Raw genomic sequence first — 15,297 nt, 5'->3', positions numbered from 1 at the left:
GTTCAAATGATGAAAGAAATCAAACTGTCACTTACCTGCTTTCTCTCCACATTGTGAAATGATAGATCTGTGGAATGTTCATTCATGGGCATGTGTTGTGGATCCTTAAGCTCCTTAACAATTTTCTGTGCAAAAGTTTCAATGGAGAAAATGTTATCCATGGATCAAGGTCATCTATATTCATGTTTTTCTTAGATTAGGTCCCACTAAGTAGATATGAATATTAATAAATGCAGTTTTAATTTAATTATTAATTTAGGGGTGTGCTGGTGTAACAAATGTGGAAAAAGGTTCATGAATTCATACATAAATGCAGAACGAAGAAAGCAAGCTTTTAGTGAATGTTCCCAGCAGCCAACCTTCTAAACACTTTGTCACACAAGATTTATTGGAATATAAATTTTAACATGGTCTATTGTTTTAAATAGTTTTTCCTTTCAAAATAACTCTGGTTATTACCATGGCACATAACTTATGGACCAAGGACCACATCTAGCCAGGAGATAGGTCCATGCAGCCCACGCTCATCATCATTGTGGCCTCAGTGGCTCTCCCAGCACCAGGACCAGGGATCCAGGAATGAGATACTCTGGTAGAAAAGATCCCGCGACCATGTGGGTCCCACACTGTCCTTCTGGGCCCAAGTTCAGATACAGGTTCATTTTCAGTTTCTTGACCTGCTGTACTGCATTGGTGGGTACAGATCCATCACTATAAAATTACTAGGGTGATCTAATCTTGGGAAAATCACCTTTATGCATAATTCATACCTAAAAATTGGGTGTCAACGGCTCCAATTTCAAAGCAAGAAGTCTGCAAAGGGATATAGACTAGGTAAGTGAGTGGGTAAAAGGATGGTAGATGGAGAACATGTTATCCATGTTGGTGGGAATAACAGAAAAGCAGGATATGATTTGAATGAGGACATTGGATACACAAGAGACTGCAAATGCTGAAATCTGGAGCAACAAACAATCTGCTGGAGGAACTCAGCGGATTGAGCAGCATCTGTGGAGGGAAAGGAACTGTCGGTGTTTCAGATGAAACCCTGATGCAGGGTTTTGACCTAAAATGTATGATCTGAATGATATGAAACAAGTGAATGCTTGTGCTGAAAAATCTGGGGGCCCTGTACAAGAAACAAAAGGTTAGGATGTAGGTACAGAAAGTAATTAGGTAGATAAATGAAATGTTGGCAAATATTGCAGGAGGAATGGAGTAAAACAATTAGGAAATCCTGTTAAAAGCCATGTTGTTTTATTAACAACAACTATACAAGACATTTGTGAGACTGCATCTAGAATATTGTGTGCAGTTCTGGTCACCATACCATAGGAAGGACGTGATTAATCTAGAGAGGGTGCAGTTTCACAAAAGTTTCACAAAACTGTTGCCGGAACTGGAGGGCTTGAGTTACGAGGAGAGACTGGATAGGCTGAGGCAGTTTTCCCTGAAGCGAAGGAGGCTGAGGGGTGACTTTAAAGAGGTTTATAAAATCGTGAGATGGATGGTCACAGTCTTTCTCCCAGGGCAGGGGAGTCTAAAACTAGAAGGCATAGGTTTAAGTTGAGTGGGGAAAGATTTAAAATGGACCTGAGGGGCAAGATTTTCAAACAGAGTGTGATGAATATATAGAATGACGAGCTCCCAGAGGGAGTGAATAGACACACATACAATTACAAGGTTTAAAAGACACTTGGACAGAAAAGACTTAGAGGGATATGGGTCAAACACAGGCAAATGGGCTTTGGTTGGCACAGATGAGTTGGGCTGAAGGGCTTGTTTCTCTGCTGAATAACTCTATATACTGTATACATTTTGTTAGCACAGTATAGTAGGCTAGGATGGAAAGACCATACCTGTACTACCAACCACAGATTTGGTCTCTATTTAATAAAGGGCACATTTGTCTTAGAGTTGGTGTGGAAAAGATTCACCAGACTGATTTTACGAAAGACTGGTTAGGCTACACTTGGAGTATTGTGTGCTGTTCTGGTCGCCACATCAGTGAGGATGTGATTGCACTGGAGAAAGTGCAGAGGAGATTCACCAGGATGTTACCTGGATTGGAGAACTTTAGTTATGGGTAAAGATTGGATAGGTTGAGCTTGTTTACCCAGGAGCAAAGGAGGCTGAGGGGTGACCTTATAGATATAAGATCATGAGAGGCATTGATAGGGTAGATAGTCAAAATCTTTTACCCATGCTAGAGATATCATAGGTTTAAGGTGAGAGGAAGGTGCTTAAAATGGGATCTGAGGGGTAAGTTTCTTTTTACCCAGAGTGGTTGATATCTGTACCACACTGCCAGAGAAGGTGGTGGAATCAGAATAATTACTATGCTTAAGGGGCAATTAGAAAGACACACTTAAATAGGCAAGGCATAGAAGGATATGATCTTAATGCAGGTAAAAAGGCTTAGTGTAGATGGGAAAAAAGGTTGGCATTGACATGGTGGGCCAAAGGGCCCGACTTGAAGTTGTACGACACTATGATCACTGGAACGAAGTGGTTGTCACATGCGGATAGATCAACTTGGCTGGGTCTATACTTTCCTGAGGTTTGAGAAATGCTATTAATTATGGCTAAGACTGTGAAGGCACTTCAGCATAGATTTTCTGTGGATTTTTCCCTCCGTAGGTGAAATCTAGAACTAGGTGCCACACATTCAGATTAAAAATTCACCCATTTAAGACTGCAACAAGAAGCAATTTCCTCTCTCAAAGGGCTGGAAATTCTTGGAATTCTCTACCACAGAGGATTGAGGGCACTGAGTCATTGAGTAAAGTCAAGGCTTTTTGGATTATGGAGGAGTTAAAGTTTATAGGAATCAGTGAGGAAAGTGGAGTCGAGACCAATGATTAAATCAGCTATCGCAGCCAAATCTTCTGATGAGTTTGTGATAATTGTGAGGAAGGCACAAAGAGCCAGCAAAGGGATACAGATAGGTTCAGCAAATGGGCAAAGATTTGGCAGGTGGTGTATAATGTGGTGAAATGTAAGGTTTGATCAGAAGAAGGAGAATGGAAATGCTCTACATAATGTTACTGTGTAGGGGATCTGGGTTTCTTTGTAAATGACACACAGATGGTTAGCATGCAGATACAATATTTAGGAATGCAAGTGAAATATTGGCCATTATTGTAAAGGGTATCTGGAGTAAAAGTATGGAAGTGTTGCAACAATACTAAGGTTTTGGTGAGCCCACACCCAGAATACTGCATATAGTTTTTGGTTCCTAATTTCTGGGGTTATATATTTACTTTGGAGGGAACTCAGTTCACTGGGACTCCTTGGAAGGTCGGGTTCTCGTATCTTGAAAAGTTGAGCAGGTTGGGCACACACTGACTAAAGTTAAAAATTCGAGAGGTTGTTTTATTGAAACGTACAAAATTCTGGTGGATTTTGAAAAGGCAGATGCTAAGAAGATATGTCCCTTTGTGGGGGACATAGCTTCAGAAAAAGAGGTACTCAATTTAAGGAAGAAATGAAGGTGAATTTCTTCTCTCAAAGGGCCATAGAGCTTTGGAATTCTCTGCCCCGAACAGTTGTGGAGGCTGAATCATGAAATAGACAGACATAATATTGGATTCTGGGGGAGTCAAGAGTTATAGGGTCCAGAGAGGTAAGTGTAACTATGCCCACGACTGAGGGTCTTATGGTTGAGCCTACTGCTGCTCCTATTTCTGATGATCTTAAATTTTTATGTTCTTAAATTACTGTTAGTTTAATTTGAACTGAGAGTGTGTGCTAGGAAGGCTTTTTTAAAGTATCATTTTCCCTATCTGATATGTAACCCTATTGTAAATGTGTAATTCCATATCAACATGTAATCCTACAGAAATGAAAAGCATATTTCCATTGTAACTACAGAAATTCTGTTTTATCACCAAGAATGTAATAGCAAATTGTGAACTTGTAACACTTTAAAAATTGTATCAAATAACTGACACAGATTTCAGACACGAGAAGGGAAGAGAGCCAAGTCCTGTTTGCTCATGCCAGGAAGTAGGAGCATGGGGGAGTGCAAAACTATGTGGTTTCAGAATGGAAAGCTACAATTACAACTGTTTATGGTAAGCAGAGTTTCACCTTCAAAGTAAGAGCTCTCAACCAAAAGATATTGCTGTCAGGAATGGTGGCCAGGTCAGTCAACAGAAGATGTGCCTCACTGGATCATCAGTGATGGTTATGGGTATGTGTAGGGTTCAATTCATAGCATGGATGGGTAGTGAGAAAGGGAAAGGTAAGCTAATTTTAAAAATTGCAGATGCTGGCAACCTGGGGAAAAAAAAGGTGCTCAGCAGGATGAAGAGCATCAGTGGAGAAAGAAACAGAGATGATGTTTCAAGTCAAGGCCCCGTCATCAGAACTAGAAAAGTAAGAAACAACTGTGTTTTAAGCCGCAGGGCAAGTGGAGGGAAAGAGGAAATGTCAGAGAGGGAGTAGATAAAAGTTCCTCCAAATTATGCTGGGCATTAGTAAAGTGATACATGAAGCCAAAGAAAGAGAAGTCAGAGTGGGATGCAGAATTAAACTGACAGATGAAGGAAAATCAGAGTCACTTCTGTGGACTGAAAGGAGGTGTTCTGCAGGCAGTCATCTAATCTGCATCTGGTTTCTCCAATGTAGAGAAAACCACAGAGCGAGCACTGAATGCCAAATGTCAAATTGGAAGAAGTGCAAGTGAATTGCTGCTTCACATGGAAGGGCTGGATAGTGGGAAAAGAAGAGGTAAAAAGGGTAGGATTTGCAACTCCTCTGGTTAAATGGGAAATTTCCGTGAAAAGGGGAGTGGTTGGTGGAGACGACTGAGTGGACTAGTTGTGAAAGTAATGGTCCCTTGGAAATGCTGAAAGGGAAGATGGTAAGTTATGGAGTTACCACATTACAATTAAGGAACTATTACATATGTAGGGCATCCTAATGTCAGCTGTTACATCAAGGTTATTGTAAACCCTCAACCTCAAGCAAAGATATTTCACCCCAGAATAAGGAATTCTGATCTTCTGCCATTTACTAAAAATCCTTACTCAAGGCATCTGCACCACTGGCAGTAATCCAATTACTGACTCCTTTTATTGTCATCAAATAAAAATGTATTTTCAGTAAATGTCATGGATTATAGTGCATATGTTTCCCCATTAGAAATTTTGATATTTGGTACATTTTGGTACCTGCTTCTCATCTTCAGACATGGAGAGACTAAGCACAGTTGATAGTAAATGATCTACCAGACTCTGGTCCAGTCCATCTTTTCGTGGTTTAGGAACAATTTCACTTGGAGGAGTTAGACTTTCATCAGTTGCAACAACCTATGCATAACAAAGACATCAATGTCCATAAGGTGTTTGGAAGTAATCTTGGAGCAATAGCTGTTTGACTACATTCTAGTCACATTAGAAAGCAATTCTAGTTATTAGGGTAACTATGCTGAATGTTTATATTCCAATAATAAATAGAGCAATACTGATACAGGCAATTCAAAACCTTGTTAAGCAATAGTTGTGAAATCCTATGTCTGGGGATAAAGGGAACATGCAAAGTACTTAGAAAACTTGGCCTATGTGCCAGAAGTCTCTTGTGGGGCCTGCTGTCCATTCTCTCCATTCCCCTTATATACCTTCCTCAGAACAAAAAGGCTAATCTTGGTGGATCAGATGACCCTGGAAGCTCAGTTGGGCCGAGCTGATTTTACGACACGGATGGGCCAGAAAAAAGACCAAGCCCAGAAAACACCTCTGGAGACAGGGCAGTGGAGAAGTGGAACACTTCCTTTTTATACTGCTGCAACAATCCCAATAGTACCATGCTGAAGATACAGTGAAAGTCAAAGTTACACATTACTTCAGCAGGAGAAATGAAACATCCATGAAATTCATTAGTACCTCAGAGTTGAAGCAGTCTACAATATTAATGCAAAATCAAAATATTAATGTAGCTAAAAGAAAAAGGATGCAGTAACTTCACCTCAGCTCCTTTGCCCATAACTCAGATTAAGAATAACTTCACATCGTAACATTAAGGAAGAAAGAGCAGTGCATCAAACAAGGCAGAACAACAACAACATTTTGGACCTCACCCACATGTTTTGTGTCTCAAATACAGGGAAAATATAATGCAATGTTTCTCCTACATTTCCTTAAACAAAACCTTTCTTTAATCTTGAGATTCAAATGTAAATTGAGGTTAAAAGCTTCATTAAACTAACCTTTACTACAAAATAAATATTAGTTTACCATAAAGCTTCCGGTGGCTGGATATTGAAATAAACATAGTGAAATATCAACCTACATTAATTGTTAGTGCTAAAGAAAGATATGCTAAGGGTGTACACCAATAAGTTATTAAATCCATGACATACAGGCAGATACGAACCTGTTCCAGTATACAGTGTAATATTAAAGGCACAGAGAGACTCTCCAAGGGCACTAAGCTCATTAGATCATTATAGTACCTCATATCGACCCGCAAAGTTGAAGCATCTATTTAAAACAAAACAATTATTTCTTATATTTGCAATGTAGTGGGCATATTAGTCAATGAAAAAAAACTTTGAAAACAATCACAATCATTTGACATTCTGTATTTAGATTTTTAAAAAATGATAAAATTTCTCCTAAAAGGCTGCACTTGAAAACGAAAGGAGTAGGAATTTAATATAAAACCTACTTGTTGATAATGAATTAGATAAAAAAACGAAAGCAGTGTGGTATCAGGTAAGAACGTGATCATCAATGAGGTGTTGTACTTGTTACTTACCTTACAATAATCTTAAATTAAGGTATGTTAATATTAGAGATACAGAAACTGAATGCACAAATCTGTATGAGTTTGCTTGCAGTAAGCATCTTTTGTGAAAAGGCTTTGAGGAGTCTTACATTTGTTCCTCTTGGGAACTAGCACAAAACAAGGAAGTATTAACAATCTTACTCAAAAAGGTCTTAATTAATTAACTGCACATCATAACATGAGACCATCATCTACCATTGTGCAGTTATGTGGGGGAAATACCACATTAGCACAATGGTAGATAATGGTCTCATGACATTGCTACTCTTGTCCTTCTTGTTGATAATGGTTATAGTGGAAGCAGGTATTATTGATTTTCTGCAGTGCAGCCTTTTTCTATACTGTACCTCCTCCACTAAAAGAAGTATGTTCGTTCCTCTTGTAACTAATTAAAAAAACAATTTAAAGATGGTATGAAATTGAACAAGAAAGATTAGTGAAAATAGACCATAACTATCTGATCTAAGCCTGTTGGGATCTGATTATATGTATTAAGTTTATGTTCTGCAATCTACATCCCGCAAAAGCATTCATGCATGCGTCAGGATGGGATGTGCTTGGCTCAGTACTTTATTTAGCTTGATTTGATTGTGTGACAGTGGGGAGTTGCTGTTGTAGCTAGGTATTTTGTCAGTGAGTATATAAGGGATATGACCCAGGATGGAAGGGTTATTTCCAGTTTTGATTTTGAGTGGTCTAGTTGCAGGCAAATGGGTCTAGTTTAGATGGGAATCTTGGTCGGCATGGACCAGTTAGGCCGTGGTCTAGTTGCAAGTCTTGTTGGTCAACAATCCTTTTATTTGGCTATTGGAAGTGCTCCATCTGTGTTGCCATTACCCTCATTATGCCGTACTTAGCTCAACTTTCCCATAAAAACATAGAATCAATTTGCTATTGCAGGACTGAAGTCGCCAAGGCACTGAAGGAACTCATTACCAAAATTTCCAAGGTGGGAAAATCTGGGCTAGAAATGGTAAATTTCACCACCTGGAAATATTATTTAGAGCATTTTCACCGTACAGTGTTTACATAGAGTCACAGAACAATACAGCATAGATACAGGCCCTTTGGCCCAACCTGTCCATGTCAAACTTGGTACCCACCCAGTTAGTCCCAATTTCATACATTCAGCCCATATCCCTCTAAGCCCCGCCCCTTCATGTACCTTGCTCAGGATGAGGCTCTAAATTGGCTGAGGAAAGTTTCTTCCTGTCGACGGGAGACTGAAGTGCAAGCATCTGTAGGAGTATCAATCATAAAGTACTTTAAAAGCAAAAGTAGCTCAACTCAATTTCACATGCTTTATCCCCGTGTAATTGCTTTATTTACTATATTCTAGAGGTGTTTAACTATCATAGTTTTTACTGCTCTCTGATTCTTTTAATTCTTCGCTATTTCTTTCAGTACATTCCACCCATTTTCTTTACATTTAGAGTCATAGAGTCATACAGAACAGAAGCAAGCCCTTCAGCCCAACTGATCCATGCTGACCAAGATTCCCATCTAAGCTAGTCCCATTTGTCTGCATTTGGCCCCTATCCCTCTAAGCCTTTGCTATTCATGTACCTGTCCAAGTATCTTCTAAATGCTGTTAATGTACCTGCCTCAACACTTCCTCTGGAAGCTCATTCCAGATATTAACCACTCTCTAGGTGAAAAAGTTGCCCCTCTGGTTTCTATTAAATCTCTCTCCTCTCACCTTAAACCTATGCCTTCTAGTTCAGTATTTCAAACTTGAGTAACATATTCAAAATACTTATCATCAAGTAGAAAATTTTCATTATGTTGCTTTACCTCTTCACCTTTTGAAGCTTCTGGGACAGTAATCAACTTGATATTGCGCAGGTAATTTTGATATTGTCGTTTCCAGTCTTCACAATCATAAATCATGGTGGCAATATCTTCAAATATTGCAGCACCAAGCTCCAGCTGACAAGAAAGAAATAACATAGTATTCAGAAACATGCCGAGGAAAATACAGCAGGTTGCTAATTACAAAATGCCACTATTTTTTGAGCAGTCGTACAAAATGAAATTTCACAATAACAAATGGTTTGTGTTTTAGTGGGATTATTTCAATGCTCTGGTGAATAGCATACCATCCTCCACCCCTGAATGAACTTAAGCTCAACCAAGTCCTGATACCCTCACACTATGCTTTAGAAATCAAAGAATGAACTGAACTCTGAGCTAGAGAGAAAAGAACATGATGAATGGAGTCAAGTTAAATATTTGTCACCATTCTTACAGCAGAGAAAGTGGCAATGTGGGGTTATTAGGAATGAAACACAAAGGGGAAGGAAGGCAGAAAGCCAAATAATTATTGCAAATCTTTAGCTAGCATCACCATCCATGCTACATTGAAGCAAACTCCATATTTTAGATGAAAAGGGTTGTCTTTATATACTTGAAGATAATCCCAATAGATCCAGTGGGGAATAAAATATGTTATTCAAATGGTTGGTATTTATGTCCAATTTAAGACTTTTCTGGGTATCAAAGGGAAGGTATTCTTTAAGTCCATTAACAATTTCCTGGCACTCATCCACAACAGAACAGGTCTAAGATGAAAATCAATTTATCCTTGGAACTGGCATTTCAAGCATACCACTGAACCCTGTGGTTTGATAGGCACACTTTCATTCAGTCAAAACTAAATCATATATGTTCTTGAACAGGTGTTGCCAGACTTGCTAGCAGTCTGATCATGTTCAATTTATTACTGAGAACTGAAAATCTCGGATATTTTGCTTTTATAATTTTAGTTTGTTAAAAGCACCTTCCAGCAAATTTAATCAAACTAAGAACAAAGATACGTCTGAGGTTTTGAGTTGGTACTGACCTTTGTATCATCATTCCATTCTTCTGGTAACATGTCTTCCTTCACTGTATACTGGAGTCTGGCTACATCAAACAGTTTAGATCCAGGTTTTCCACTATTCAGAACTGGCTCAAGGTACTTCCAAAACAATTCCAGGCTTTTGATGGCTGCCTCTTTCTTCTGTTTCTCTGCTTCAGTAGCTGCAAACAGCAATCATTTTGAAAGCAATTTGTTAGGCATGTTCTTAAAAATATTTTGCATTTTGGGGGATCTTATTGACCCCTCATAATGTATCACATCACATTCATGGGTCATTTGAACATAGAACAGTACAGCACAGAACAGGCCCTTTGGCCCACAATGTTGTGCCAACATAGCTAATCCCTCCTACCTACAGAATGCCCATATCCTTCTATTTTCCTCTCATTCATGTGCCCATCCAAGCCCCTTAAAAGCACCCAAAGAATTTGCCTCCACCACCCTATCAGGCAATGCATTCCAGGCATCCACCACTCTCTCAGCAAAAAAACGTACCCCTCACGTCTGTTCTGAACCTACCCCCTCCCACCTTAAATGCACACTCTCTGGTATTGGATCGCTCAATAATGGGAAAAAGATATTGCTGTCCACCCTATCTATGCCCCTCATAATTTTATACACTTCCAACAGATCACCCCTCAGCCTCTGCCGCTCCAGAGAAAAGAGCCCAAGTTTGTCTAGCCTCTCCTGATAGCGCATGCCCTCTAATCCAGGCAGCATCCTGGTAAAACTCCTCTGCACCCTCTCTAAAGCCTTGACGTCCTTCCTATAGTGAGGTGACCAGAACTGCACGCAATACTCTAAATGTGGCCTAACCAGAGTTCTGTAGAGATGCATCATAACTTCTTGACTCCTATACTCAATACTTCAATTAATAAATGCAAGCATTCCATAAGCCTTCTTAACCACCCTGTCTACCTGTGTAGCCACTTTCAATGAGTCATGGACTTGTACCCCAAGGTCTCTCTGCTCTTCAACATTGTTAAGGGTCTTGCCCTTAAGAGTGTACTGCCTCTTGACATTAGTCCTACCAAGGTGCAACACCTCACACTTATCCAGGTTAAACTCCATCTGCCATTTCCCTTCCCACATCTGCAACTTATCTATATGGTAAAACACAGTAAAGCTTTTTTAAAAAGGTGCATTAAAACTGAGTGCAAACTGAGTATAGTCATATTCTCAGAATCGTACAGTAAAGAAACAGGCCCATGCTGATCATCCATCCTGATCATCAAGTACCTATCTATACTAAACTCACTTGTCCTATAGACTCGTCTAGATGCTTCTTAATTGTTGTGAGAGTATCTGCCTCCACCAACTTCTCAGGCAGTGGATTCTAGACTTCAGGGTGAAAAATTCTTCTTCAAATCCCCTTTAAACCACTTGCTTCTCACTTTAAACCTCTCTTCTCTGATCTTAGAAATCTTTGCCTTGGGGAAAAATTTCTTACTATCTATCCTTTCTATACCACATAATTTTGCATACCTCAATCAGGTCCCCACTTAGCCTCCTCTGCTCCGAGGAAAACAAACACAGCCAATCTAGTCTCTCCTCTCAAATTCCATCCCATCCCAGGCAACATTTTCATGTGTGCCCTCTGTACTCTCTCCAGTGCAATCACGTCCTCCCTGTAGTTTGGTGGTCAGAACTGTACACAATAACCCAGCTGTGGCCCAACCAATGTTTTATGAGGTTGTACCAAGATCTCACTGTACTTACATTATATGCCCTGCCTAATGAAGCAAACCGCCATTATGCCTGCTTCGCCATCCTATCTACCTATGCTGCCACCTTCAGGGATCTTTGGACTTGTACGCCAAGGTCTCTTTGTTCCCCAATACTGCATAGACTCCTGCCATTCTGGTATATGTCCTACCCATATTAGACCCCCCCCCTCCCCAATATAAATCACCTCACACTTATCAAGATTAAATTTTATCTGCCAGTGCCCTGCTCAATTTACCAGCTAATCACTATCATTTTGTAGCCTAAGACTACGCTCCTCACTATTAACACCACCACCAATTTTCAAGTTATCTGCAAATTTAATAATCAAACCTGCCACATCCACACTTGTTATTAATGTATACAACAAACAACAAGGGTCCCAGCACTGGTCCCTGTGGTACACTACTGATCATAGTCTTCCAATCCAAAAGTAACCCTCCACCATCATCCTTTATCTCCCATTACCAAGCCAATTTTGAATCCAATTTACAACTTGCCCTGGATCCCATGAGCTCTAACCTATCGGACCAAATAAATTGCCGGATTATGGACTGTAGGGAAATGAATGACAGGAATTCAAGAAACCAAAAGAACTGAATTCATCAATATTTTGGGTGAATAGTTAATATTATCATTGAGAAGCTTTAGAATTAAAGCTTTTAGATTTAATGTTTTTGATTAAACTTTTATGTATTTATTGTTTTGATTTAATATTTCCATACTTAATATTTTGATTTCATGTATAAAAATCTTGCTGCTGATTCATTCCTAATTCTTGCATTCAATACTTGTGCTGGAGGAGTACTGCGATGGTCTTTAGAGGGCAGTCATTGTGGGGGTTTACATTTGTTTAATTCATTAGGTAATTGTATATTGTGTTGATTACGGGAAGGCTATCATCTAGCTCATGTGGCTACTTTCTCTAGTGGAGCTACTCGAGGGGACTGCGCCAATATAGGAACTGACCCAGGGCTGATGAGGAAAGGACTTTTTCCAAATGTAAGGTTTGGTGTTTAAGGACCTGCCTGACAGCTGACTAAGGTTTCTCTTTGTGATGTGAAGGAACCATTAACAAAATTGTACCATTTAATTATAAATGAGTATTGGGTTGATGATGAACATGGGTGTTACATTAAAGTACTTCAAAGGAATGGGAATTCAAGGATGTAAGATGTGAACTCATCAATATTTTGGGTGAACAGTTAATATTCACATTGAGAAATTTTTGAATTAAAGCTTATTTTTCTGAATGAGATGGATTACGGTTCAATTTCACTGCTATTGTATGGGCAAGTAGATAGCATGTCTTTCTGTTAGAGCTGCACTATTATTTGCCTCAGCATCCATGTTTGTTAAGGTCTTTCTCAAATCCTGGCTGCAAGTTGAGTGTTTGAGGGACAGATTGATTGTACGAAAGGACTATGCCACCACTGCCGCATTAGTAGTCTTTCAAAATGCTGCTGCTGAACCATTGATACATTCAGTGCCTGGTTGCTGTTCCTGTGTAACTTCCAAGGTGCCTGTTCAGTGGTGAACAGTTAATGATAATGCCAATAAGTCTCAAGAGGACCTGATGTAATTTCCATTTGATGTGGATGCCCTAGTCAGACAATGATGTGATGCTGTGATGGCTTGTCTTTTGAAATTGTGAAACCAAAGGATGGCAAGGTCTGGTAGTATTTGGTGAAGGAATGGAGACAGCCAGTCAGCTTCATCCTCACCACCATCCAGGGATCTAAACAGTCTTTTCAAGCAAGGCCAAGGTTCACATGCATCTCTTCCAACCTGGTCTACTGCATTTGGTGCTCACAATGTGGCCTCCTCTATAAACGGTGAAACCAAATGTAGACTAGGCAACTGTTTTGCAGAACACCTGCACTCTGTCCACAACAGCCATCTTGAGCTTCTGGTTGTATGTCATTTTAACTCTCCTTCCTACTCACACACCAACTTGTCTGTCCTTGGCCTTCTCCATTGCTATAGAGAGGCCACACACAAATTGGAAGAACAACATCCCTCCCTTGTATTGCTATATATTGCCAACCTTTCCTCTTCCCTCTCAGTCCTGATGCAGGGTCTTGACTCGAAACGTTGCCTTACACCTTTTGCCTCCACAGATGCTAACTGACCCACTAAGTTCTGTCCAACAGGAAATACTGTGGCCTCATGATTACTGCATGTAATAATGGCAGAGAAAGAGATTGTTTTCTGTAGAATATGTAGGGTGCTCCTGATTTCCAATGCATAGTAATTTCATCTGAGAAAGGAGAGATTGCTGGCTAGTTGATCAGTTGCAAAGTATAGAGAGTTCCTTAATGCCATGCTATACTATGAAGTGGAAATTGTGGCAGAGCTCAGACACTGGTGCCTGGAATGATCCAGAAGCCAAGATATTCAATTGTGATCTCTACAGGCAGAGCAGCCTGGGAATGAGAGCATGACAGGAATTCTATCCATAAAATAATTCAAATGTGTGTCAAATTACAAATCTTTAGCCTCAGGATGCAGTGCCCCTTAGACAGCTTGAGGTAGGAAAGTATGCCTTAGTGGAATCTTGGCAGTTGTGCTTTGCTTCCTTCTTTGGACTTAGTCAAGTTACTCTTGCCTTTGGGCCCTTTCCTCTTCATTTTGGTTCTGTTGCAGTCCCGGTAGGGCCAACACTAAAGCACCATTTTACCTCTGCAATGTTCCATCATTAAGAAGTTTTGTGCATCTGACTCCAATGAGCTCAACTCCAGATTACTTCCTAATAAAGCTCAAGTGATTGATTATCTCTTAAAATTGTGCAGGTGCATGTTACTTACAACTCTATAATACAAGGGTGAGCCTCCAACTAAGTGTTACACAGAGAGTGACATCAACCATATGAACTCTACATAGCCCGCAGTGTGTCACCTGCATAAGGGTGCCCAAAGTCTTCATCAGACACAATGGATGCTATTTGACCACTGTCATGGATATTGAATTATCTGTGCAATTAATTGCTTTCATAGCATTTAAAAATCAAATGATCCATGATGCAAATTCTAGCCAACAGGTGCTTTGATATCAACAAGTACTTCTCGAGATTTCCTTTGCTGCTTAAGAACATTAGAATTAAACTGTTGTAGGATATTGCATGAACTATGAATAACAGCCCCAGGTAATCAGACTGATCTTGTCCACATCTCAGTTATGAAAGAGCAACTAACAAACCTTCAGGTGTCAGAGAGGGTTGCATCTCAGTTTCAGCAGTATCTGGCTGCAGAAGATTCTTATTCATTTCATAACTGATTCTTATTACAGCAGATATATTAATTCCAAGTTCTCCCAACATGAGTAGGAATTGAAGATTTTGGAAACCTTGGATTATAATGTAGTGTTGAGGACCATCATCTGGTTCATCATCTGTTAAATAAAGAAAATGTTAATATCATAGTATCTCTCCCTTTCTGAAGATCTTATATCATGCATCATTCCTCAACTGCAAAAGAGTTATTGCAACATAATGTGACTGGATCAATAATTTAGAGCACTGGATTCGTAACCTGGAGGAGCTTTCAAAGAGACCTGTTGTAGATAGAGAATTTAAATTCAGTTAAGTAGTTAAACCTGAAATTAAAACAGGAGTCATCTGGTTCACTAATATCCTTTAGATTTTTCTTTGGAGAAGGAAACCTGTCATTCTTAGTTGGTTGACTCTGAAATAGGCTTGAAAACAAGTTGTATTAAACTGCTAAGAAAACAGCTGTGAGACAATATCTTTCAGATCATCTGACATGAGCTTGGCTCAAAATTTGGATCGAACAAGGGCATATACAGACTAATAGATTCTGCAAAGTGCACACAGACTTTCATTTTCCAAGAGTGAATGGAGCTGAAAATTGGAACTGAACTAATTAGTCAATATTACACTTCTGACTTTCTGATCACTAACA

At 39.6% G+C, this 15,297-nt stretch overlaps 1 protein-coding gene across 1 annotated transcript in view; it reads right to left on the bottom strand.

Annotated features, from left to right (window-relative positions):
* The window catches only part of spag17 (sperm associated antigen 17), a 176,148-nt gene that overhangs the window by 138,007 nt on the left and 22,844 nt on the right, over positions 1-15,297 (bottom strand). The window contains exons 8-14 of the mRNA XM_052014463.1: positions 14,576-14,767; positions 9,635-9,813; positions 8,587-8,721; positions 7,958-8,030; positions 6,379-6,485; positions 5,178-5,315; positions 36-125 (exon numbers count right to left, since the gene is read on the bottom strand). Coding sequence (XP_051870423.1) covers positions 36-125; positions 5,178-5,315; positions 6,379-6,485; positions 7,958-8,030; positions 8,587-8,721; positions 9,635-9,813; positions 14,576-14,767 — 914 coding nt within the window. The remainder of the gene's footprint in view (positions 1-35; positions 126-5,177; positions 5,316-6,378; positions 6,486-7,957; positions 8,031-8,586; positions 8,722-9,634; positions 9,814-14,575; positions 14,768-15,297) is intronic.

This window comes from Pristis pectinata, chromosome 4 (assembly GCF_009764475.1).
Source record: "Pristis pectinata isolate sPriPec2 chromosome 4, sPriPec2.1.pri, whole genome shotgun sequence".
Classification (NCBI taxonomy): domain Eukaryota; kingdom Metazoa; phylum Chordata; class Chondrichthyes; order Rhinopristiformes; family Pristidae; genus Pristis; species Pristis pectinata.
This window is presented reverse-complemented; position numbering and strand designations above follow the sequence as displayed.